Source organism: Vidua chalybeata, chromosome 18 (assembly GCF_026979565.1).
Source record: "Vidua chalybeata isolate OUT-0048 chromosome 18, bVidCha1 merged haplotype, whole genome shotgun sequence".
NCBI classification, from domain to species: domain Eukaryota; kingdom Metazoa; phylum Chordata; class Aves; order Passeriformes; family Viduidae; genus Vidua; species Vidua chalybeata.
The window spans coordinates 3,531,969-3,556,973 of record NC_071547.1 but is presented as its reverse complement, the minus strand read 5'-3'; the positions used below and the strand labels follow the sequence as shown (position 1 = coordinate 3,556,973).

The 25,005-nt window shown below is 42.6% G+C and overlaps 3 protein-coding genes across 6 annotated transcripts in view; 1 reads left to right on the top strand and 2 right to left on the bottom strand.

Moving 5' to 3' along the window:
- Positions 1-186: 186 nt before the first annotated feature.
- Positions 187-7,689, bottom strand: RAD9B (RAD9 checkpoint clamp component B). Of its 2 annotated transcripts, XM_053959626.1 has the most exons (11): positions 7,530-7,689; positions 6,834-6,904; positions 5,851-6,000; positions 5,502-5,616; positions 4,805-4,904; positions 4,593-4,699; positions 2,727-2,833; positions 2,230-2,294; positions 1,597-1,719; positions 1,045-1,300; positions 187-771 (listed from the first exon to the last, which is right to left on the bottom strand). In XM_053959626.1, exons 1-11 carry the CDS (start codon positions 7,561-7,563, stop codon positions 640-642), a joined length of 1,260 nt encoding a protein of 419 aa, XP_053815601.1. In that variant the 5' UTR covers positions 7,564-7,689; the 3' UTR covers positions 187-639. The 2 variants fall into 2 exon arrangements, with proteins under 2 accessions (XP_053815601.1, XP_053815602.1); XM_053959627.1 differs by lacking the exon at positions 5,851-6,000.
- Positions 7,690-8,437: 748 nt separating this feature from the next.
- On the top strand, positions 8,438-12,642 carry VPS29 (VPS29 retromer complex component). The gene is made up of 4 exons (XM_053959900.1): positions 8,438-8,485; positions 10,629-10,820; positions 10,990-11,225; positions 11,556-12,642. The coding sequence occupies exons 1-4, from the start codon at positions 8,483-8,485 to the stop codon at positions 11,671-11,673; spliced, it is 549 nt and encodes a 182-aa protein (XP_053815875.1). The 5' UTR covers positions 8,438-8,482; the 3' UTR covers positions 11,674-12,642.
- Positions 12,643-12,813: 171 nt separating this feature from the next.
- KNTC1 (kinetochore associated 1) overlaps positions 12,814-25,005 on the bottom strand; it is a 31,678-nt gene continuing 19,486 nt past the window's right edge. For 2 of the 3 annotated variants that reach the window (XM_053959895.1, XM_053959894.1), the window contains exons 42-63: positions 24,658-24,774; positions 24,171-24,280; positions 23,742-23,952; positions 23,024-23,113; positions 22,655-22,826; positions 22,216-22,274; positions 21,863-22,079; positions 21,202-21,275; positions 20,101-20,311; positions 19,910-20,019; positions 19,485-19,534; positions 19,060-19,138; positions 18,431-18,549; positions 18,167-18,302; positions 17,807-17,902; positions 17,079-17,135; positions 16,712-16,766; positions 16,562-16,625; positions 15,907-16,036; positions 14,921-15,010; positions 14,303-14,448; positions 13,556-13,747 (exon numbers count right to left, since the gene is read on the bottom strand). In XM_053959895.1, the coding sequence (XP_053815870.1) occupies positions 13,564-13,747; positions 14,303-14,448; positions 14,921-15,010; positions 15,907-16,036; positions 16,562-16,625; positions 16,712-16,766; positions 17,079-17,135; positions 17,807-17,902; positions 18,167-18,302; positions 18,431-18,549; positions 19,060-19,138; positions 19,485-19,534; positions 19,910-20,019; positions 20,101-20,311; positions 21,202-21,275; positions 21,863-22,079; positions 22,216-22,274; positions 22,655-22,826; positions 23,024-23,113; positions 23,742-23,952; positions 24,171-24,280; positions 24,658-24,774 (2,577 nt within the window). In that variant the 3' untranslated portion in view covers positions 13,556-13,563. Of the gene's footprint in view, positions 13,424-13,555; positions 13,748-14,302; positions 14,449-14,920; positions 15,011-15,906; positions 16,037-16,561; positions 16,626-16,711; positions 16,767-17,078; positions 17,136-17,806; positions 17,903-18,166; positions 18,303-18,430; positions 18,550-19,059; positions 19,139-19,484; positions 19,535-19,909; positions 20,020-20,100; positions 20,312-21,201; positions 21,276-21,862; positions 22,080-22,215; positions 22,275-22,654; positions 22,827-23,023; positions 23,114-23,741; positions 23,953-24,170; positions 24,281-24,657; positions 24,775-25,005 lie in introns of those variants that run through there. The other variant, XM_053959896.1, reaches the window with a different exon arrangement.

Sequence of the window (25,005 nt, the reverse complement as noted above, 5' to 3'; positions counted from 1 at the left end):
CCCTGCACTGCTCTCAGATCCACACCTGAGTGACACCCAATGCCTTCTGCAGCAGTCTGGCAGACAGATAAGGATCCTTTAATTGACTGGGAACTTCAGTGTTGTATCCCAGTGTGACTTTGGAAATACTGCACTGACCCCGGTGTGTGGTGGGAGAGACACAGGGAAGGAAAAGAATAATGCAAGTCTGAAACACAAACCTTTATTTTTTAAAATGCAGTTCTGTGACAACTTTGGTTTTTCAGTTAAAGGCTGGTTCTAGAGAGTCTCTGTAAAACCCTGAGTTCTGCTGGAGCTGGGCTGGGTTTGGCTGTGACAGAGGGCACGGTTGGGTTATTTTTCCAGCACCCTTAACCAGAACAGCAGCTTCATTTGCCCGATGTGGTAACAGAGTTTGAATTGAAGCTGAGCCTCTCTCCAGTGAGAGTGTTCTGAGAGCAGAACCCCCAGCAGTTCCTGCAGAACACACAAACCTCAACGGAGTTAATCGTGACCTAAATCTGTGCCATTACAAGAGCACTGACAGCTCCAGAACGTTCTGTGCTGCTGGGTCGCAGCACCAGTGACAAAGGCAGGGCCTGCCCTGCCCTTCCCTCCTGGACACTCCCCACTGTCTGTCCTTGGACCCCGAGCCCTGCACTACAGAACTGGGGAGCTCTGCAAGGCACCCAACTCCTCCTCAGTGTCACTGGCTGTCACCAAACTCTGGAAGGTGTCACCAATGGCCTCCTTCTCCTTGTAAGAGACAGCTCCAAAGAATAAGGAGTGGAACTGGAAAATGCAATATTTGTACAGGTAAGAATCTGATACAGAATTTGGGCATTAATTATTTGTGAAGCTTTTGCCACTTTAAGATCTTTCTCAGCCAGCAGCGTTTCCCAGTGAAACCCACCTGCCCCCCAGGAGTGTTCCCAGCAGTGCTGGGGTTTTCCAGCTATGCTGCTGTGACAGCTGATCCCACTGAAACCCCCGTGGCACGTGGGGGTGCTCAGCCAAACAGCAGCTGTGGGGTTCCACTGCTGGCACCGTGGGGAGTTCCCTCACCTTGGCATAAGGAGCCTCTGTGGCCTCTCCTCCCGCTGCCTCGGCCGTGGCTGCTCCTGCTCTGCCTGGCACATCCCTCTCCGTGCCTCTGGGAATATTTTGTAGCTCTTGTTTTTTTGCCAAAGCACTCGGGGGTTTTGCAGGGTCCATGCTCGGAGTGGTTCCCTTCTGCTGTGGCTTTTTGGAAGCAGCTGTGACTGCGTTGCTGGCTCCATCCACGGAGGCCTGGTCAGATTTATCCATGCCAGTCCTTGAGCTGGATTGGACAGAGTAGGGCAGGTTAGTAGCTGGCTTTGTGTTTCATTGGAATATCCTTGTTTTCTGTTTGTGAAAAGATTACAGCTTTAGGGGAGATTCTCAGCATCTTCCCTCCTGCTGCACCCAGACCCTGAGAAGATGAAAAGCAGCAGCTTGTACAGAATGTTCTCTCTTGCACCCCCTTATTGCTGTTGTGCTGCTGAGATGCTCCTGAACCCCTGTAGTTCACAGTTTTCCTGTGAAAATCTGAGTTTTTCACCCTCACCCTCTTAAGGCCCCCTCAGCCCCCATTACCTGTCCCAGGGCCGTGGGCAGCAGGCAGGCTCTGCAGAAGCTGCCTCCTTCTCAGCCTCACACAAGGTAGCCAGGATAAAGCTGGCCTCCAGCAGCAGGTCCTCAATGCTGAAAGCAATGGGTCTAAACACAAGTATTGAGACCAAACAGCACAGGGAATTACAGATACTGTGATTCCACCTATGGAATTAAAAAGCACCCCCTCTGAAAAGCTGAAAATCTCCTGTATTTGCTGCTGAGGAATGAGAGAGGGGCTCCTGTTGCAGATCTCACTGCTCCAATCAGCAAATGCTGTGCAGTGTCAGAGTCAAATGATAGCATTAAATATGTAATTGTTAAAATTGTATTTATTCAGAAAACATATTGTTTCTTTAAGGTGCTAAATAAATAAACCATTGCCTGCAGGGGACTGAGAGCCTCAGGTGTCCAGGTAATTTATACACAGGGAGCTCGTCAGTCAGCACGGCTGCCTTGACAATGGCCACGCCCGGGTTCAGTGTTTATAAGGAATTACAAACTCTGGACTGCAGGTTAGAAATGGCTTTGGGTTTGAAAGGAGAATCTGCCCTAATGTGCAGTTCAGTGTTCACTGGGTGACTGCAGGGCCCCGGCCAGGGCAGGTCCCACACGTACTTCCCACATCTGTCGAAGTGGATGGACACGGGAACGCTCGTGGCTTCGGAAAACGCCAGCAGGCCCTGCAGAGAAGGGTGGGGGTGAAGTGCTTGTTAAACCCAGAACACTGATACTGGAATGTAAGTTTATCCCAGCTGCTGTTCACTGGCAAAAAGAGGGGGAAAGTCTGCTGCTTCTAAGAATAATTTCTGTCCTTCCCTGCCAGAGCTTTGCCAGAGGAGGTTCTGCATGGAGAACTTCCCTGGTCACGATGCTTTCCTGTGTCTGCCCAGCACAGAAACCTCATCTCTGTTTCAGAAGTGTTTTGTTTGCCTTTCAAAGGATCCTGGGGTTTAAAGCTAATCCTCACCCAGGTGGTGAAACCCTGCTGCTGTCAGGAGGGCTGGTGGGGCACAGCCCAGGGCCGTTCCACAGGGACCATCCTGTGTTGTCCTGGTCCAGTCAGGCAAATTGATGAGAAATGGGTTTTCTTCCCAGACAAATTCTTACTTTACCCTCAATTCTTTAAGGCAAAATGTCACTTCAGAATCTACTCCGACTTGAAAGTAGTCAAATTCCTCTGGACTGAGCTGTATCTCAGTAAGCATTGTCCTTGAAAAGTCTGTTTGAGATAACAACAAAGTCAGGGACTCAAGCAGTGAAGTTTGAACTCAACAAAGCTGTGATTGTAAACCTGAGGTTTTTACACAAGCATTGTTTGAACAAATAGCTGTGGTTTTATAGTGGTCAACAGTAATAAATATTTAGCTTATATGCATATTAGAATTAAGTAAAATCCTCAATTTATTTGCAGTACTTTGTGTAGATTGAATGGATTTTAGCAGAACCTATTCCATGTTCTGCAGTGTGATCTAACCTAACACCTGCTGCTGTTCTTGCAGATCTGCTTCTTCCCCATGCATCCATCACAAATAATATTCCCAGCTGCCTATTGTTGCATGGATGGGAAGCCCAAAATGCAGCGTGACTTGAAGAGATTAATCAAAATTACTGCCAATCACCAGAGCACAATGGAGGTGGACAGAGGCTCTTTGTTTTAAATTACAATCTTTTCCTGACACAGGAAAGTGGCAACGGGAAATTGGCTGTTCAGTTTCAGGTATTCAGTTTTTTGCTACCACGAGATTACTGTCAATGGGTGTGTGAAGAGAAAGCGAGAGGGTGTGACAGTCCCGGAGAGCTCAGAGAAATTCCACAGCAGCTTGAGCTGCTCCCCGGCAAGGCCAGGCTGCCAAGGAAGTGCTCCAGGCTATTCCCACTCTTCCCTTTCCCTGCTCCCTGCTTTGTTTTATCTCCCAGAGGTCAAACAGGCTCTTGTAAGAAGCTCCTTGTGGCTGTGGCTGTTTGTCACACACGTGCAGCTGTGGCTCAGCAGAGGTGGGCAGAGGGTTTGACATCAGTGGAACCCCCATGGCAGGGGAGGGGTTCAAAGGACACAGGAGGTGCTGCAGGCAGGGAGATTCACCTGAGAACAGCACCTCTCACTGTCCCCTCCCTTCCCTCACTGGGCCCTTGGTATCTCTTTACAATTGTACCATTTTTACACTTTCTTTCTTACAATAGTCCTGGTAAGTGAATGTGTCTAAAGTCACCAAATGTGTCATTCAAAATGCAATCTCTCTATTCTCAGTAATTTCTGCCCTGTTTCACTCCAGCCAGTTTCTGCCACTTGATCCTTCTTTAGCCTGTTCCCAGCCCAATTCCCAGCTCTGGGCTCTTCCCAGGTCATTCTCCTCAGCTTTGGTCACAGCAAGTATGAAAAGCATCTCTTTATTATATGATACACAAGAACCTCTACTTCAAAACCACAATTACATCTTCAAAATTAGTTTGAGTCACACCCCAAGAATCTCCAGCTCATTTTCTACCTCCTGGAGATGTGACCATGGCATAACAGTGCAGGGATTGCTGACACTCTGTGCTGTCCTCAGACTAAAATATACTCTCTAATGATATCAATTCTATAATTGTGGTGTTCAGCTTTAAATAGTTCTTTTTAAAACATAAAATTATCCCCTTTTTCCTGGCAGTTGCCAGGCTGCTGCTCTTGCAGCACAGTAATTACCTCTTTCAAAGCCTACAGCAAGTGGCATAATTTATTTCAATTGGCTGCTCAGTCTGAGATCTGCCACTGACACCAGGAAGATGCTTCAATTTATTTAAATTTATTTAATTTATTAAAACCAGCGGGTGGCAGCATGACTTAAAATCTCTCTCTATAATGTTCTGTTAAAAATGTCATTCAGCCATAAAATTCATCCCACATTTATGTCGTGACAGTTATTATTCCTGGAGTTCACCTCAAAAAAAAAAAAAAAAGTTAAAAGCCCAAGTATTGGTTCAGATTTTAATTTCCTTACCAGTGTCTTCCTCAGTGTAACTCTTGAAACAAACTTTCACTGGAGTTACAGACAAGGTTATTTCTTCCTGACTGGTTGGGAAGTGGATCATCACATCAGCCAGCAGCCTATAAAATGTCATTCAACACTAAAATATTTCTGTCTATGACTATTTAGCATTTGTTACATTAGAAAGTAAAACTAAAAAAAAAAAAAATTTCTGTGTTTGTTACCTGGAGTGGACTTTAAGAATGTTTGGACACATGTGCTTTGCAAAAACAGCCTGCAAGGGATCACACTCCTGAAATGTCAGGTTATAGGTTTTTACAACACCTGAGTATGAAGGAAATGAATAAAAATCAATTATTGGCTGTAATTTTAGTTTGGTTTTTTTAAAATATTTATTGTCCAATAGAGGAAGTAACCAAGTGACTTTAGTCCAGCTATATGAAAGTAACTCACCACAAGCAGGAAAACTTAGACTCCCTCCATCCCATTAGCTGTGCCTGGACAGCATCTGAAGTTTTTTAAGGATCCACAAGAAATAAACCAACAAATGCATGGTGGGAAACAGCCTCAGTAATGAACTGGTAAAATAATGTAAATGGGAGTGGAATGCAGAACACGAACCCTACAGATCTCTGCCCTTCTGGGTAAGGATGTGCTAAGGGAGCTCAGCTGTCTGCAGACCTAATTCAGTGTATTATCCTCAATCAGTAACCCCAGCTGCATTATTGATAACACAAACCACTGCCTGCAGCACAGCACAGCTCTGTGGGGGGACATGATGATGATGTTTATTTAGGAATTTTGCAAAGACTGATGCTGAGGAACATTCCCAGTCCTGCTGGGCTGAGGATGACAGCCCTGTGTTGATATATGTTGATATAATGTTGATCATTGTGGTTCTGAGCTCCCCTGTGACCTTACCGTGCCTGCAGAGCAGCTGAAAGGTGATGTGGTGCTCACTGGGGCTGGTGGAGATGCTGCATTTCTCTACATTCCTTTCCAGCACATTTACACATCTAAACACAGGGAGAACTGACTGCAAAAAAAGAAAAAAAATCCAAAAAATCAGCGCAGAGGTTACTCCCTGAGCAGGTCTGCAATAAATATAATTTCCCTGGGTTTGTACCCTGGTTTATCTCAAGCTGCTGCACTTAAGGCTTCCCCAAACTGCTCTGGGGACACTGGGAGAGCCCAGGCTCCTCACCCACAGTAATTTCAGCTGGAAATTGGGTTAATTTGCTGCTGTGTGTAACAACTCACTAAAATGTACCTTAATTATCAATTTACAGGGGAGGGATAACTGCTTCTCCTTCTGGCAGGGCTGGGACACAGCTGTCCAGCAGTAATGCTGGAAAAACATGGATGGGAAGAACACACATGCATATGCTGACCTCGAGGAATTCACTGATCTTAAGGCAAGCTGGAAATGGAATCACAGAGTCATTAGGGTTGGAAAAGACCTCCAACATCACTGAATCCAACCACTGAGGGAACAGAAGTAAAACAATTTATTAACTCAAAACTGGAACCTTTTAAAAAGAGCCTCCTCTGGGCTTCAGTGCCACCAGCAAACCTGGATATTTGCATCTCAAAATGATTTAAAAAAATTAAATGTACTTTTTTATTTGATTTTATTTTTTAAATAAGAATAACTGAGTTACCCAAACACCCAGAGCTCAGCTTGTGTTTGAGGCATTTGAGGGACAGATGAGCAAAGACACCACTCACACCCCAAAAATTCCCCAGGTATAAAACCTAAATATCTCCACTTGTGATTTTCCATCCTCCCAGTGAGCCAAGGAGAGCTGATCACTTTTAACTGAGAAACCTCTGGAGAAAACACTAATTCTGCTGGAAATGGTGTTTGATTAATCAGAGGCATTAATGGATGTGTTCTTCCTGTTGAGTCACAACAGTACAAAACATGTTGTTTTTAGAGGCAGCTCCTGTGTGGTACAAAACTCAAACCTGGTGACCTGTGACAAAAGAACTGAACCCCATGGCGTTAATCCAGATGTCCTGGACAATAAAAAAAATCAAAGGATCTTAGGACAGAGTAGGAATGAAATCTTCCACAATGGAATCTGCATAATTAAAATCACAGAAAATATGGCATTTGTCCATATTGAAAGTGGAGGGAGCTGAGAATGTGATGGACTGAATGGTACCTGTACAAAACCACAATATCCAATAGTATAAATACTGGGCTTATAATAAAAACTTTTTAAATTAGAAAAACTAAAATTCACTTACTCCTTTTTCTACGGGGTCAAACCAAAATTCATCACTAATCCGTGCTATGGCATGTATTGCTCTTCCAAACACTGCCAGGGAAAGAAAACACTGCAACATGCATTCCAAATTAAAATAAAAGGGTGGCACTGCACTTTCTCCAGAATGATCCAAGAGGAAGCATTACAAATTTCTTATACATTTGAAAGAAAATGGGTGGTGGAAACTGTAACTTTTTAATTAAAATTTTAATTATCCAAACCCTCAAAGTTTTGGAAAGCTGCCTCTGGTAAGGCACCTCGGATGTCCCTTTGCAGCACCTGGAGTTACCACAAATTAAATCAATCAGACAAAACTCCACCACCGGGGCTAGAAATGACATTTAGCAGATGGAAAGCCCGAGAAGCAAGATGAGAGAGGAGAGATGGAACCCTAAGAGCCACGGCGGAGCCCAGCAGAGCCAGCGGCGGAGCAGCTTTCCCCACAGGATGCCGCAGCCAGGAGTCGAGCCGTGCCCCTGCAGCCAGGCCATGGCGTCTCCCCCTGGCTGCCCCCACACCCTGCACGTCTGAACAACGCCCGATCCCGCCGGGACGAGGAAAGAGAGGCGGATCCCCCGCTCCGCTCCTCCTGTTCCGCTCAGGGCCGTGCCGGGGTGCCGTTTTCCCGGTGTCCCGCACCGATCCCCGCCTGTGTGGGCTCCCCGGGGCCCGCTACCTCGGAGCTGCGCGCCCCCGATCACGCACTTCATGGCCCCCCCCCCGCTCCCCTCACGGCCGCGGAGGGCGGGAAACGCCGCGGGGGCGGGGCCGCGCGGAGCCCCGGATGTGGAATTTCGGTGGAATTTCTGTGGAGTTTCGGTGGAATTATGGAATTATGGAATTATGGAATCGGGGATTGTCCCGAGTTACCCGCAGGGATCTTCTGTCCAACCCCTGGCCCTGCACAGACACCCCAACAATCCCAGGCTGTCCCTGAGAGCTTTGTCCAACCGCTCCTGGAGCTCCGGCAGCCTCAGGGCTGTGCCCGTGCCCTGGGCAGTGCCCAGCAGCCTCTGAGGGAGAAACTTCCCTGATCTTCGACCTAAACCGCCCTGACACAGCTCCAGCCGTTCGCGGGTCCTGCCCCTGTCCCGGAGCAGAGAGCGGAGCTGCCCTCGGCAGCACCAGCTCAGGGACAGAGCCAAGAAACGCCCCCGACCCAAAAGAAGAGAAGGGCTGAACACGGCACTAATTAGCATGGGAAGCAAGAGAATCGTTACCTATGGAATACTAATTAATAAGACAACTATGTAGCTTATAGCCAACGAACACCAATTCTTTCGTTTCCTAAAATGCATAAATAGTAAAAAGAATTGATAGTTGGGGTGCTTGCTTAGGTGCATTCCTAAAATGCATAGATAGTAAAAAGAACTGATAGTTGGGGTGCTTGGTTTGTGGGAGACCACGGAGCATCCAGGCTTGCTCAACTCTGAAATAAATAATCTCTTTCTCTCCCTCTCTCTCTTGTCATTATCGGCTCGTTTTGCGGACAACTCTCGTTTCACGTGTGTAAAAACCCAGCCAGCGGCAGCGGCACGGACGCGTTCGGAGCTGTGTTGTCCCTTCGCAGGCGCCGTAGCGGGGGCGGCGCCGGGCGGGTTCCGGGAGGGCCGGAGCGGAGCGGGCGCGATGGTGAGAGCGGGGGGACCCCGGCACCCCCCGGGAGCCCCCCGGCACCCCCGGCCACACCGGAACCCCCGGCACGGCCACAGCAGCCGGGCCCGACCCGGCCGGGCTGGGGGAGAGCGGGCGGGAGGGCGGTCCCCAGCTGAGGCGAGGCCCCGAGAGGGGTGAGGGCCGGGCCGTGACTGCCGGAGCTGCGTTTATAATTTGTATTAATTTTATCGTAATCGCATTAATTTATTTTTTTTAATTATTTAACGCTTCTTTCATAACATCGACAATTCATTAATTATTATTTGCCCGTTCATTTGGCTGTGTTTTCTCTTCTGTTGCTTCCTCTCGTTTAACATTGATCATGTTCCGCCCTGTTTCTCATCCCCTGCAATCAACTCCTTCATTCCAATCAGGCTGGGCACAGAGTAAGTCACTCCTTGGCTCTCGCTAACACCCGTGGTAAGGGCTCGTTCGTGTTCCTCCGTGTCACTGCCAGGTGGTTCAGATGAATTTAGGGGCTGCTGGCCAACCCCCGCCCCAGATCACACCCGAAAATCCAGGTGTTTTGTCCTTTTTCGCCACTGCTTTCAGCTCGAGATCCCTGTGGTGGTTGAAGCCTGCAGTGCTGCTCCTTGGGTTTGGTTACTGCAGCTTGCCGAGCTTCTCTGTAATGAATGGGAGCTGAAATGGGAATTCTGGGGAAGCGTGGGGCTGGCATTCTGTCAGCAGAGGATGTCTGTGCTGAGAGCACACACTGCTGCCTCGGTGGGCCCTGTGAGTGCCAGGATAATTTTATTAAACATCAAATACATCACTGCTACTGCAGCCTTAAGTCCCTTAGGCAGCAGTAAGCCAATCTATTGCCACTTATTAATCCAAACCACTGTTACCCATTTGTTACTCTTCAAAGACCATCAAAAATGTCTTTTTTTTTTCCTCTCCTGGTTTCGTTTTGTATTGGTCACTCATTGATTAAAAAGCTTTTCTATTGCATTAGCAATACTTTCAACCATCTGTCTCCAGATGGGTTTCATGGTGGCACTGAGATGTTCTTAATCTAAAAAAAAAAAAACCCTAAACCAATCAGAAATACTACCCAAGCTCCCTCTGCCTTCTTGAGGAGGGTTACATGAAGGTAACTGCATGGCCTAAAAACCCATGAGGAAAAAAAAAATCTTTAAAAATACAATTTCCTAGCCTAGTTATATTTGTTCCTAGAAATAAATCTGGGCTGTGTCCTTTACAAACACATTTGAGGGTGTCATTTTAGGAACTAACATGAAGTGGAAGATAAAAATCTCTTTTAATTTGGGGCCATTCTTTGAGTTCTTAGGGCTGAGTGTTTCCAGATCCAGGGTTTTCCCAGAGCAGTGCCATAACATTCCCTGCTTTACAAAGCTTCTCATGCCCTTTTTGCACAATTAATTTGCCCTTTGTTGCTTGCATTGTTGCTTTATTTGCAGATTTAAAGCCTGTGCTGTTAAGCCATGGCCTTGCATCATCTCAAGCCTTAATTTTGAAGCCCCCCACTACATTTTTATTCTGGCACCTGAAACTATAAATGTATACAAGTGGTGACAGGAGCACTGTGCAGTGACCTGGATTGGCTTCTCTGCAGTGCCCTGTTTGTATTTTTTAGCCTTATTCAGTTTTTCAGTGGTTTCTGCCATGAGGACTCTGAACAGTCTTTGTCTTCTGGTCAGCTATTAATACATGTTGCAAATTTGCTGCTTTTTAAAAATATTTTGGTTTTTTTAAGTAAAGGGAGAGAAGCTTGGATGAAGAATTTTTTTTTTTTTAAGAGAAGTGGCTGCAGTTTAGCCAGGTCTGTGTTTGAAATGTGGTAGAGAGAAAAAACAGTGGGCTGGTTTGTGGTGGCTCCCAAATTTGTGTAAAATACATCAGGACCGTGTCTCCTTGCACTGCTGGCTTTCAGCAACAAACCACAAACAGTTCTTAGACCTGTGTTTGTAAAGCCCCCTGTGCTCGTGGCCTGGCAAAGCCCCTTGTTCCCCGTGGAGCAGAATCCATCACCATTCCATCCTTACTCCAGCAGCTTTGGGGTCCAAATGCCGAGGTGTGGCTCTGCAGGGGACGCTGCAGTGCTGGCTGTGCCCTGACCCCTGTCTGTCCCCTCTCTCCCCTGCTGCCCCCGAAGTTGGTGCTGGTGCTGGGCGACCTCCACATCCCCCATCGCTGCAACAGCCTCCCGGCCAAGTTCAAAAAGCTGCTGGTGCCTGGCAAGATCCAACACATCCTGTGCACAGGGAACCTCTGCACCAAGGACACCTATGACTACCTCAAGACCCTGGCTGGGGATGTCCATGTTGTCAGAGGGGACTTTGATGAGGTAGTGTCTGGGGGTTTTTTTGGGGTATCTTTTACGTTTTTTTGCGTTCGGAGTTCATTCAAGGAAAAGTGGCGGAATGAGTTCCTGAGCTCTCCCCTTCTGGGTGTTGCAATAGGGTTGGGTTTAAATATAAATCTGTCTAATCTGAGTTTATTTTCTTTATTTTTAGAACCTGAATTATCCCGAGCAGAAAGTTGTGACTGTTGGACAGTTCAAAATTGGGCTGATTCATGGCCATCAGGTGATCCCCTGGGGTGACATGGCCAGCCTGGCACTACTCCAGAGGCAGTTTGATGTGGACATCCTCATTTCAGGACACACACACAAATTTGAGGCATTTGAACATGAAAATAAATTCTATATCAACCCAGGATCAGCTACAGGAGCCTACCATGCCTTAGAGAAGTGAGTGAATATTGGGGGGATTTTTTTTGGTTTGTTGTTTTTGGGTTTGTTTTTTTTTTTTTTGGTAACAAAACTGAACTACAAACTCTTGAGGGTTATTATTTCTGATTTAAATATCAGGGAGAGGATAGTTAAGAGTTGTATAACTTACACAGCTGTACTTGCTCAATCTCCTGGACTGAAACATGAAATGCTCACAGCCTCAGATCTCATGTGCTGTACTTATACAATTAATTCCCATTTCTCTTGAAGTGATTTCTGCTGAATAGGGATAAAACACTAAGGGGTTATAGACACACAATCACTATGAATTTTTTCCTCTCTTTCCAGCAACATCATTCCTTCATTTGTGCTGATGGACATCCAGGCTTCTACAGTAGTTACATATGTCTATCAACTAATTGGAGATGATGTGAAGGTAGAAAGAATTGAGTACAAGAAATCCTAAAACATGTTTTTGCTTGTCTGGTATTTTTACCATCTCCTTCTGAACTGCAAGTTCCAAAACTTGATTGCTCGTTTACAGCCCTGCACTGTTGCTAACAGCTTAACAATGTAACTTCTTGTCATGAATTTAAACAACCTTGTGTTTGCTTTTCTCTGTATGATTTGTAAAATATTCCATTAAGATAACTGTCTAAATACTGTTCCTTAATGTTGTAATAAACTCCACTTCATAGAAAAGCTGAGCTTGGTGAGGTGGTGTTGGGGAAGAATGCAGCAGTTGTGGTGGTTTGGTGTCCCCTTCTAAGGGATGTTTGTACAGGGCTTGAACAGAGATTGAGGGTTCTGGGACCAGGCTGGGTTTGCTCCAGAATCCAGCTGATAGTTGAGAATGTTAAATTGAGACAATTAAATAAGTTCAAGGAGTAAAATGGCTTGATAGGCTCTGAAAGGATTACAATTACCTCGTAATTTCACTGTAGAAAGTTTGAGTCTTTCTCTGATCAAAGCACTTCCAAATCTCCATGTGCTTTCATGAATGATGGTCTCATTAAATCTGTAACCAGCGAGGAGAGGTTTTCCTTTATTCGTGGCTCACATCTGACACTCCATTTTTTGTGCTCTTTGCTCTATGCACAGAGGCTCTCAATGATGTAATTCCATGTGACTCTTTAAAGCTGCTGAAGATAAATCTGGCTTGTTCAAAGAACAGCACCTTGTGGCTCCTCTGTTCCCACAGCTGCAGGGACCTGAATGTATTTAACAGCTCCCCTTTCTCACAACTGCTGTAACTTTCCAACAAAACAGATTTTTATCTTTTGTCTCCCACAGCAGAATGTTTAGGATGGGGGCAGTTTCCTTGGCCTTTGGATTATGACTTTTCCATCAGCTGGAACCCTTCTTTCTGTGTCATGAGCTGACTAAATGACTCATTTCTATTAAAAATAAACCTGCTTTGCCCTGGACAAAAAGACATTTCAGGCTGGTGTCTCAAGAACCTCTGGCTAATTGCACTTCTTGCAGTCAAGCAAAGTTGTAAAGAAAACCTTGGCACATGATATTCAGGGAATTCCATTGACTGGAACATCAATTTATTGACAAACTCATAATTAAGAGGTTTATAGAATATTGTATGGGGCCAAAGTAGATGCATAAGTTTATTTCTTTTTAATTTACATTGTAAGGCCAAAATTGACACTCAAGTTTATTTATTTTTACTGTAAGGCCAAAACTGATACATAAGTTTGTAAAGTTACACTTACAATTTGTCTACAAAGTATTTTACATGAACTGCTTTTTTTATGAACTGCTCCTGCAGTTTTATAAAAGTTTATCACAGTCAGGACAAGGTTCTGTTGCTGTGGATGACATCTCAGAGTGGTCCTGACAGCAGGCCTGAACATGGGGAAATACAGAAGTAAAGGAAATAAACTTTACTCCTTCCCAAAGTTAAAGTGCTGAGTATGAACTGATGACTACAAACAGGAAATTCTGCTGTGAGTCAGAACTGGTTTTGTGGGGGTGGGGAATGGAGGAGAAGCAGCCTAGAACAGCTGGAAAAACGTGGAGAGGTTGTGGATGCTCTTGGTAAAAGCTTTGGGGTTTTAGTCTGATGTTCTCCTGAGCAGTACGAGAGTTGTGAATGCACAGCCCCACCACTCCTGCCAGGAGAGGGAGGAGGGAAAAAGGGGAAATCTCGAGCTAATTTATGGCACTTCCAGGACTGAGGACCCCTCTGATCCATTCAGGTACATCTGGAAGGTCAAAGAACAACATTAATAGGACTTAGGAAAATGGGATGTGATCCAGGACACAGATTTGGTTCAGGTAAAATGAATTATTTGAATTAATGAAGGGATATTTTATTATATACAGTACATGTTACTAAAGTAGATCAGCGAAAAAGTATTTTTGCAAGAAGTTGGGTGAAAGCCTTTAGAGAAAAAGGAAAAAACACTGCCTGAGGTGCAGAGATGGTTTGTTTTACCTGCAGAAGATGAGATGCTGGGACATCTGCCAGAGCAGGGTTTCCACGTTTCTTTTGATACTCTTGAATCAGGGCTGTTGCATCATCAAGGCTGTAAGAGTCAAAAGTTGATCAACTTTGTCAAATGAAACTCTCTAAAAAGCCAACAACTTAAACAACAGAAGTAGAAAACAAAATATGATCCCATAGCTTTGAAGTCAGATGGGCCCTGTAATTTCCCAGTAGAGAAAACAAGCCTGGCTTTTTCCTTGGGGCTGTTAATAAAATCAATAAATACAGAATTTCAATGTTTCTTAGTTCCTGTCCCAGTGTGAGTGTGGGATCAGTGGTAACAGTGCCCTGCAAGCCCCAGGGTTTGGGCTCTGAGTGTGCCCAGGTGCTGTGAATCCCCAGGTGAGTGGGACCCAACCCAGCCCCCTTTGTGATTTAAGTGGAGCACAGGAAGGGATTTTAATTCTTGAAAACTTTGTGGCAAAACCACCAATTCCCAAGTCTTCAGTACAGGCAGATAGTTTTTTTTTTCTGCATGTTTTTATTGTTATTAAAACTTCCATGACTTCAAACAAGGGAAAATTAAATAAAGTTGAGATTTAATCCTTGCAATTGCTACCAGTTGCACTTGTTTTTTTACCATTTATTAACTTACCAGTTGTTTTTGGCAAAATAATCCACCAGCTCTTTTATTCTGTGGGTGTTTATCAGGTGTTGCTTTAACAGTGGATAATATTTGGTTTTCCAGAACTGTTCATAGAGCTTCTCATTGATGATGCTGTCCAAAATCAAAGATTTGATCTGAAGATTTAAGTTTTAGTAATGAAAAGTGTTAATATTTTAGACAAAAGAGATTTTACTTTTGAATGGAAAGAGCTCATAGTTTTCATATTGGGTTCTATAAAGAAGAGGTTTTTTTGTTGTTTTTTTTTTTTTTTTTTTTACATTTTATTTAAGTGCTGTGAAATGGCAGATTTTATTAAAACTGATCCCAAATTCAGAGAGGGAAGTGTCTTAAACTTGCCCATAGGGAGGCAGCTCAAGGCAAGGCAAAAGTGCAGTTTCCTAAACCCTTTGGCCTTTTAGCCTCAAATATTTATTTAGGAAAAAAAAGGTGGTTCTGCATTTTACAAGTATTCTACATTTTTTGAGCATTCAAAGTCAAGTAAGGCTGGACAAGATCAGAGGAGAGAGAAAAGGTGGTCCTGTGAACACTTATCTATCAAAAAAGCCTCCAAGTCAAAGGGAAGGGAAGTAACTTTTATTTATTTACCTGGGAAGCAAATACTACCAGTTCTCCAGTGTCCATGTGTTCATCCAATTGTTGCAGCACAATTTCTTTCTTACAGGTTGATAACAAACCCTTGTGAAGATAAGTTACAAAACATTATTATTCTGTGATTGATTAAAGCAGGAAGACTCCCTTCAGAATAAATATTTGATTTATTCACAAATCTCTTGAAATTCTAGGTGCAAACACAGAATTATCAAACCAGGATCTGTGTGCTTGGACTGAAAGTGTTGCTTTTCACTCTCTCAAATGGCGTTTTGCTGTAGCTGTCAGAGAATTTTTTGATTCATTGCCAGCAGGCTGAGTGTCTTACACTTAAGCTGTGATTTGGGGAAACCTTTCTGAGAGGAGCTTTAATAACTGGAAGTGTAAGAATTTCAGGTGCCCTTTCTGGTCCCAGTTTGCTGGTGGCAAATATGGGAACAGCCTCTAATGCTTCATCTGGGAGAACAATGCAGAGCAGAAATTAATGGAAACAAATGACAGGAGCAGGGAAAATGTCAAGGGACATGGCTGGTGAGGACATGGCTTTAAGGCAGAAGGTTTCTATCAGAACTGGTGCATATCACACATCTTCCTTGGAAGTCAGGAGCTTTCAACTCAACACCCTTCCAAAGTAGGAGTCAGTACTTTTCTTAGCATCTGCTCTGGTTTGGGTTTTACTGTTTGGTTTTTTTTTTTTTTTTTTTCCCCATGTGCTTTATGGGTGGGATCTCATAAAACATCCTCAAATTCTCTAAAGGCAATGTCAGATGACAAAGCTACTGGGGATGACTGAAGTTTTAAAAGAAAAAGGAGGAAGTGCTCACATGATCCCTTTAGAAGCCTTTGAGGGTGGCAGATGTTGAGCATTTATCAGCAGGGATGTGTTGAAGTTAACTGGAATTCACCTTTGACCTGCTCTGGTGAGCAGGACATATTTAAGGATATTTCCCTTGCAGAGACAGAACACAAAACTTCTGATTTACCTGAATTTGCTGCTCTCTCTTCTCAGAGTGAGGAATGACCAAGAGGCAGCCCAGGGCAAAAGCTGGGAGGTCCAGCTGGGTGTATTGTTTAGCAATTCCAACAATATCCAGGTCAGCCAGGACAGGACACCTTCAGGAGATCAGGAGGGAAGTTCTCAGCTGTGATTTGTTTCACTGGATGGCTCAGTGCTGTCAGCAAAACTGCCCTGAGATTTGGAAGTCAGGTAGGGCAACACATTTCTACCTCACATTAGTTCCAGAAATGGCCAAGCAAATTGAAGTTTCACTGAATACAAACTCATGAGGATTTTCCAAAACCCCAAATCACACCTCCAGTTTCTCTAAGCAGCCTATTTTGAGGGCAATTGTTGGCCACCTGCCCAGAGCAGAGCTTTGGTACAGGTGTGTTTGCACAGTAGTGTAGGATCCCTCTCCAGATATTCTTTAGGGTCCCTCCCAACCCAAACCTACTCTACTTCCAAACTAACTTTGGTTCAAGTCAGGCTCTCTGAGCTCTGGTGGGTCTTTTGAGCAAGTCAGAGCATTGTGGTGAATGAAATAAGGGAACAATGTGCTTTTTACACTGCAAAGGCAATGCAAGTGTGGCTCATGCACAGGATGTTCAGGAGCAGGGCAGGCAGGGCTCTGAACTCACCTGAGCAGGAGCACAAAGCACTCCCGGCACTCCTGCAGCTGCCTGGGACTTGGGGGACACGAGGCTGAGAAAGAAAGAAAGAAAGAGAACAAGGTGTAGTAAATCTACAACCAAGTTACTCCAGGAGCAGGACAGGGAGTACAGCCCTACCTGTGAGGAAGGGGGACAGGACCACGCTGCGCCAGGCTCGGCTGAAGCTGGGACTCTGGTGGCAACAAAGTTTTTGTTCAAGTTACAGCCAAAACCAGCTGTAACCATGTGTTATAAACACAGACACCCCGACCCACTGCACCTGGAGGAAGCCTGTCAATATTTATCCTGGAGGAATTATTCCCTAACATTGCTTTCCTTAGCTCAGAGTCCAAGATTTAGGAATATTCTGATTTTATTCTGATATATTGCACTGTCATAGAAATAATAGCAATTAAAAAATAATCTTTTCATGGCTGACACACAAACACTCCAAATTCCTGTTAAGTGAAGAAAAAGATGAGGAGCCAGACAGTTATTTGCTTACCTCCCATAATGAAGGAATCCCAGTAATTGCAACCAAAACTCTTCTTAGATACTGAATCTGGAAGAAAACAAAATTCAAATCCTTTGCTGTTTCTGAAGATTTGGCAATAATTTACAGAACTGCATTTAGCTTGGTTTGTTTGCAGAATGCAAACTTAGAATTTCTCAAGGTACCTGTGTTCCTTTGACACCTATGGAAATTTGCTTTGTAGTTTAGTAAATTGAATTAAATTAAATTAAATTTGTAGTTTAGTAAATTAAATTATCAACCACACTGCCAGGTACATGTTACTTCCTTAGGCTGCAACAACTTTACATAATGTTTGACAGTCACAGGCAATTAGGATTCTGAATGGCAACAATCAGGATTTCCATCTTCAAAAATACATTTTAGGGCTCACGTATATATGTACACACATGGAAATACATGTATGCACAGTTTGAATATATTTGCACACAAGAATGTGCCTATTATGTTATAAATTGATAATAATATGAAGAAAATTTTCAATTTATTATTATAGGATTTACTCTGAAGGGATTTAAAAAAAAATCTAAGTATAACAATTTAAGATCAAAATTCAAATTCCTCCAATCATCATCAGTTCAGGAGCTCAGAGTAACCATGGTTTATAGCTTCTGTATCTATCCTGTTCTTCACAAATCACTGGATAAACCCAGCTTTTTTCTCCCCTTGCTGCAGGATTTTATCCTTTAAAAATTCCTTACCATATTGAAGCCCAGGAGTTTCTGTAGGAGGCCATTCCAGAGCTGGGGATCATAGACTTGGTATTCTAAACTCAGCTCTGTCACCAGTCTCACAGCCTGAGGGGGGAGCAAGGACATGCTGCATTTTAACAGAAATTCATCATCTTCAAACCTTTCCAAGCCACTTCCAGAATTATTGCACACATGGGAGGAACAAAACCTAAACCATCTAAAAGTGGTATTTTATTTTCTAATTATAGGAAGGGTAAAGCTTTTATCTGTCATTTCCAGAGTACACTGAAGAAAAATGTTTAGAAAAGCCTGTGCTTTGCAGAGGGGTGTGAATTCACACAAAATTTACAAAGGATTTAAAAACCCTACCCTGGGTTCGTGACTGTGGTTCTTCCATAGCCCTTTAATCATGCCTTCCTTAGGGCTCTTGTGGAATGATTCATAAGTGTATGGAATATTCAGGATTTCAAACTCTGCCAGATAAATGCAGCACTTCAGAAAATACCTGTGCAAATAAAGCCCCCCACAAAGCAGGAGTTAAGTGATGTTTATATTTTAATCCACGTATCCAAGCTCAGGATAACACTGAAAAGTGTCCTTCTGTTGCTTTAATATGTAAAAAATTCCTCTTACTTGACTTTCTCAATGGGTTGCTTGAAGAGTGATTCCACAGTGTTGGTATCTGCCAGGTAGAGCAAACACCTGAAGGCTCTGGTCCTGTGAGCAAACGTCAGCTGGGTGTCATCAAAGGGCTGAGGGGGAAAATACAGTCCCAAAGTCACAAAAACTGGCTGAACAACTAGAAAGGATCATCCCAGGTGTATAAAACCCTCTAGTTTTCTAGATTTCAGACTATTGATACAGGCAAGAAAAATATTTCTGACCTATAGTAGCACAAATGTAATTGGGTGTGGAAAAACTGGAGGTTAAGGTTCTGCTGAAACAATTTTACCACTCTTTCATTCCATTCAAAGTGAGGCAATGCCTTACACCAGCTTAAGGCACACTCTAGCAAATGTTTTGGATAATATCAGCAACAGGTTTAGAAAACCCAGAGTTCAAGGGCTGCTCTTGAGAGTTAATAGCAAAATTCAGTGAAAGTCAGTTTTAAGCAAAGGCTGATGAAAGGAGGAAAACACAGCTCATACAAATCACAAACCATCCAAAACACAGATGCAAAGGCCAAAAGTTGAAGCTCTTGCAGTAAAACAGACAGCATTTAATAAGAGATAAAAAGCTAAAACAAGAATTTAGCAACTCACAGATGTGTCAGATGTTGTAATTGCAAAAAGCATTCTGGAACTGTAATCCATTGGACGAGACTGAAGTAGGTAAATAACCCTGCAAAAATGGGTTTGTTTTTAATGCAGGTACAGCTACTGAAATACAACACATCAACTGTCATTTAAATGTGAATATTTCACTGTCAGAAAGAGAGCAAGGATACAAAAAAGGAGGGGGAAACCTCCAAAAAGCTACTCTTAAAAACTTACAGATGTAAGTTATTGTCAATGGTGTTTTGTGGTATAAATAAATGTTGGATGATTCAAAAGTGATGTCAGCAAAAGTAAAAATAAGAACAGTGAGCTCTGAATCACACACCCACTGTTAAGTTTCTTGAAAAAGCCATTTTTAACTGGCTAGTTAAAAATAATTCACCATATCACAGGTAAGACAACACACACACCTTCGGAGCTCTTCATCCTCCTGTACATCTCCAAAGATTTCTTGGGTTTTCTTTAAAAAGAAATGAAAATTGAGATGAATTTTTTACATTATTTGGCTAAATAGCTTTAAGCTATCCCTGCTTAAAGCAGTGTTTGATGAGGCTGATGTATTTACAACTGCTTTACTCCTTCAGGCTGGCTGCACTAAAGGGAAGGTTTGAATCCACACACAGAGAAGAAAAAGCATTTCAAACCCTTCTCACCACAGACACTGGTGTGCTATTTTAGAAAAGTACTGAAATCTTAAATACATTCATGAGTACTACAGGCAGTTTGTACAGAATAACCTCAGGTTTTTTTGAGCAAGTGGAGGAAAAAAAACCCATATTTTAGATCATTATATTTAATATAATTTATATGATCAAACCCCAAAGGGATGCCTTACCCCTGGGGGTGGTGTGCTTGGACACAGCCATTTGGCCAGCAGCTTGTCACAAATTTTGTTCATGTCCAAGTTGTTAATCTCAGCAATCTCCTTAGCTGCCACATGGATATCTACAGGAAGAGGTGCAGGCAATGTTATTTCCAAAGCAGAATTGGGGGTTTTTAAAAGAGCTTCTCTTTGCTCAAACTCACCTGGATAATCTCTGCCAGCTGGGTTTTGGAATCTCTGGTCTATGCTGTGGTGTTCATACAGTAAAACAATCAGATTTGCTGGTTTCCCAATGGATTTTAGATGCTCCCCAGTGTTCAAGTTATTTGTTATCAGGACATTTTCTGTTGCTGCCCTCTTATACTGCAAGTGTAAGTTCCTCTGGAGGACTTTTGCTTTCTCATGTGGCTCATCCTTTAGCAAAACACCAGAGTTTTACATTAAAAAAGCCTCTTTTACTCAAAAGCACAAGAAAAAATCATTTTTTTACAGACTGGACAGCTCTTCAGAGGTGTACCCACAGGCATTTTTTCTGCAGACAGAGAGGGTTAACCACATTGCTTTAGCTAGGAAAGGTGTTTTGAAAAAAATTGCAAAGCTACGTTGTGAAAGAGCCAAATAAAAAAATGTACAAGTAGGTAAAATGAAGAGATTTTAAGGTAAAGTGTAGAAGAAAAAGAGATAAATATTAGCATTCACGGCTGCTCAAATTTCAGTTTAATTTTGGCATCATTCTCTCTGATCATGTGACTAAGTACAGAGAACTATTTAGGGTTCTTTGTGCCTCAACAACTCCATAGGAAGTTTGGGATTTATAATCAAAGCTGAGATTCTTATTCACCTTTCCCTGTGAAAGGAAATCATGTGAAAACAAGCCTGAGAATCAAGTCAAAGCAGGTTCTCTTTATATATAACCCTGCAAACAGCTAAAGTCTTGGAACTGTAAGCAAAAATTAATAATGCCATTGATCAAAGCTGGATCAGATTCCACCTCATTCTCCTGCAGCAAGAAAAATGCACACAACAGGAGAAGGAACAAATTATTTTTCCCTAGAACTGCTCATTTTTTGTCCAAGCTCCAAGAACACTAAGCCTGATTTTTACAGGGTGTTTTGCAGGAGAATGTTCCAGGACAAAGGGGATTCTTCTGGGGGTCACTTCCCCAGAAGTATTTCCCATATCAGGGCTGGTTATGGTACAATTTACACACCACTGTCCAAAACACCAAAAATTAAAATACAAATGTAAGTATTTTGTCATTTTTGTAAGAACTTCACAACAACCTGGCAAGCAGTTTCCATTACCTTAGCTGTAGTACTCTTCAGCCACTTCTCAGCTAGATAGAGACAGAATTTCAGTGCCTGGACATGGTCAGGACCTTTTTAATTATTCAAAAAAAAGGAAGGGACAGAAGTAAATAAATTAAGTTTTCATTAATCCTTCCTATCCTATATAATATATCCATTTTATTTTGAAAAAATTTTAAACAATTAGAAGCTATTTAAAATATTGGGAAAACTTTTGTATCTAAAGAGCAAAAATATATTATTTATTTGCATTCAAAGAGCAGAGAAAGTGATTAAGTTGGGCTGAAATATTGACTCTTGGTGGAAAACTTGTCTGAAGATTGTGTGAACATGGAGAAACTTCTGGCAGGACAACAGGGCCAGGTTGGATGGGGCTTGGAGCAACCTGGTCTAGTGGAAGGTGTCGAGGTTTGGGCTGGAAGGACCTTAAAGCCTTTCTATGATTCTACAGAAAGAGGGGGGGAAGGATTTGATGGTGATGCTGTGATGTCAAATGGATGCTTTCCTAACCTATTGTTCCAAACTGGATGCAGGAGCCAAATTCATTTTCATCCTCCAGCTCTGCTGGGTGTTATTCAGGATCAGTGAACAAATGTTTGCTCCCACCCTCGCTCTGCTTGTCCCAAGCCTCCCATTCCTTCCCCATCCCACAACTCACCTGTGGGGAATTCCTGGGCAATCTTGTGAGCCATGGCCACAGCCCACTCTGGATTGACTATGGCCAGCAGATAGGACTGAAGTGCCTGCACAGTTTTGATGGTTTCCTTGTTGACAATGGAGGTACAGCCACTGCTTCTCATTTCAAGAATTTTTGGTTTCAGTTTTTTTTCAAAGACATGTCGAACTGCAGACATGTGGAAGGTATCCAAGGAAACCTGGAAAAATGGCAAAGTAGATGAAGAGTTGTCAGAGCTTCTACAGTGAGGCCAACATCATGCAAAAGAAAGATGGAGACTTCATTTTTTGGGGTGTGGGGGAATAATATTTAAATCAATTCCTTCAAGCTGTTACCTTCATTAGTTTGGAAATCAACAGAAGGGTTGGGAAGGTTTCCTCACTGAGCTCTGCAGCTGAAAAGGAAAAGTTGCCTGTGAGAGTCTCACAATCCACTGGCAGCTGCCTCTGTGAAGTGAAGCACTTTCAGTTTATTGGTGGATGGGGACCTCCATTGGGAGAGAAAGGATGTGATCCTGATTATCCCCACTGGGCTGGGAAGTGGGATATGAGGATACATTTTAGAGGTTCTAGAAAAGAATTTGAAGACAAACCCTGCACTGTATTTATCACCTCAGCTCCTCTGGGCAGCAATTTGGGAGCACAAGAAGTGCTTTCAGAAGCAGTTGGGATAAAAACTGCATTAATGAAGAATTACAGTTCATATACAACATAAACTGTGGCACTTTAAAGGTCAGAGATAACAGAGAAAGGGAATTTGAGATCCTGAACTTACATATAATGTTCCAGAAACACTGGGCAGTTCTGAAGAAGAGCAGGTGAAAGGGCAGCCTGGTGTGAGCAGCTGGAGACAAGGGAATCATCTGCTCCAAAACATATTGGTGTTCTAGGTCCACTGGTGAAGAAATCCTTGTGTAAGACTTCAGATGTTTGAGGAGGCTCAAAGCCTAGGAAAAAAAAAATGAAATAAGAAAATATAAATTGATGAGAAATTACTAGAAATCACTTTTTAAAGGCTATTTTCTAAGGGAAAGATGTGTACATGGAATAATTAATTTAATTTCAACAGTGCTGAAGAGCTCCATCAATAAACAGACAAAGCAGAACTGAGGTGCCATTAGCAAGGTCACACATCTGGACACACCTGGCTCAGCTGGATGCTGGTGTTCTTCTCATCAGCACTTTGGATCACTCTCAGGACAATTTCCAGTGTTTCATAGTCATAAGGATCCAGCTGTTCAAAATAATCATCTGCTTTATAAGATCTTACGTTGTCTTATAAAAACATGCAAGTGTCTTGATTTTTTTCCCCCAATTTTAATACCAATTACTGTTTCTTCAGTGTTATGTTGATATAAGCATCATGACATAACTCTCTAAAACACTTTCTTAAATCCTAAAAAAAGGCATCAGGATTTGGCAGAAAGACCAATCAGTGTTAGAAACAAAACAAACCCCAAAAAACTCACCCCACAAAAACCCCAACCCTCTGAAATACAAAATCACTCCCAACATGTCATTTTTAGCCCCCACCTATTTTTAATGTAGAACTCTTCCAGTGTACTTAGGAATTATTTTTTTGTTTGATTTTCTGGCTGGTCAGTTTTTAAGGGAAGGGGGGTGAAAGACTCCTGCCTCTCTTTTGAGAAAATTAGATATGTGGCTGTCATTTCTATTGTAGAGAAGCAAAAAACTGAATGTTAACATTTATAAGCTTTAAGAAAATTTGGAAAAAACACCCCCTTTTCAGTTTCTGTGGAATTATTCCTCTGTCATTCAAGTGGCATGCAGCAATTATTAGATGTAGATTCAGGGATGTGGCTGTGTTGGTTTTTTTTTGTTTTATTTTATATTTTTTTTACCTTGTACAATATTCCACTGAGGCTCATGACCAGGTCTCTGGTGCTGCTCAGCAGAGGAATTATTTTTAGTGCTCTAGCCAGTAATGTGGAATGAGGTTGTCTCTCACTGCTTTCTGCAGAGTCATCTTCAACATCATTTGTGTTTGAATTCTGGAGCAGAAGGGTTTCAATGCAGAGCTGCAGTGCAGCATCACTGTCCAGCATGAAAGTGCTAAGAAAGAACAGAGCATGATTCTCTCTGGGAGCTTTGACATCAAGGAGTTTCTTTCCTTATAAATAAATTAAGCCAAGGCAGGATGTATTCTGAATAGCATTTCTTTAAAAAAGGAGAAGAGTTTGCATTTTCTATTAATTTGGATTTATTTAAAGCAAAAGAGATTTCAGTGGCCATGGTTGTTTTTACAGCAATAGATTTCATGGAATCAGTACCTGCAGTAATTCAAGATGAGAGCTGTGTCCACTTCTGGGTTTTGTACCAGCACTCTTATGAGTTCTTTCTTCCTTATTGGTGGCTGTCTAAACACAGTCTCAAAAGAAATCTGCAGATAAAAACACATTCATCTTCTCAAGAGTCTTTTAGACAATATCAAGACTAATTCCTCATACAGTGAAACTTTGACTTCTTTTAGTTTCAATCCAGACATTTTCAGAGCAGGAAAATGCAGTGGATTTCCTGATTACCTCCTGTGTCAAGTAATACTTAAGAACTTAAATTTTCTTTTTCAGCCGCCTCAATTATTGCATTTCCATTTCTGATGGTTATTTATGCAGACAATCAGAATGAAAAATCAAAACCAAAACTCCAACTTTCCTTACATTTGAATGGGAAATCTGCCTAAAAACTCACAGATTATATTGATATTATTAACTGATTAGTTAATAAAACCCTAAAATAAGTAAATAAATAAAAACTTACACTAAATTTACCAAGCTGGATGCCCCATTCTGCATCAATAACCAATTCCTGGAATTTTCTCTTTTCTTCTGCTTCACCATATTGGTCAGCAAGCTCTGCTCCCACCAGAGCTACTGCCTAGAAGGAAGGAGAAAGGAAGTGAATACAAGTCTAATAAATAATCTGAAAATTGGGAATCCTGAGGTCTGACTCCTTAGAGGAACTTTAAACAATTCATAAATGATCACACAACTGTGTAAAATGCAAACAAACCTCAGAGAAGGTGTCAGGACTACCCCACCTCCTGAGCTGGCAGTTCCAAGCTGCTTTAAAATTTACTTTCTCTAAAATATTTTCCTAACATTGTAG

Bases quoted from the DNA above. Each gene is read 5' to 3' on its own strand.
- RAD9B (XM_053959626.1), bottom strand. From the start codon at position 7,563: ATGAAGTGCGTGATCGGGGGCGCGCAGCTCCGAG. The intron at 6,905-7,529 runs GTAGCGGGCCCC...TTTCCCTGGCAG, and splicing joins CGGGGGCGCGCAGCTCCGAG to TGTTTGGAAGAGCAATACAT. The intron at 2,834-4,592 runs GTAAGGAAATTA...TATCTCAAACAG, and splicing joins TTACACTGAGGAAGACACTG to ACTTTTCAAGGACAATGCTT.
- VPS29 (XM_053959900.1), top strand. The intron at 10,821-10,989 runs GTAGTGTCTGGG...CTTTATTTTTAG, and splicing joins TCAGAGGGGACTTTGATGAG to AACCTGAATTATCCCGAGCA. The intron at 11,226-11,555 runs GTGAGTGAATAT...CTCTCTTTCCAG, and splicing joins GCCTACCATGCCTTAGAGAA to CAACATCATTCCTTCATTTG.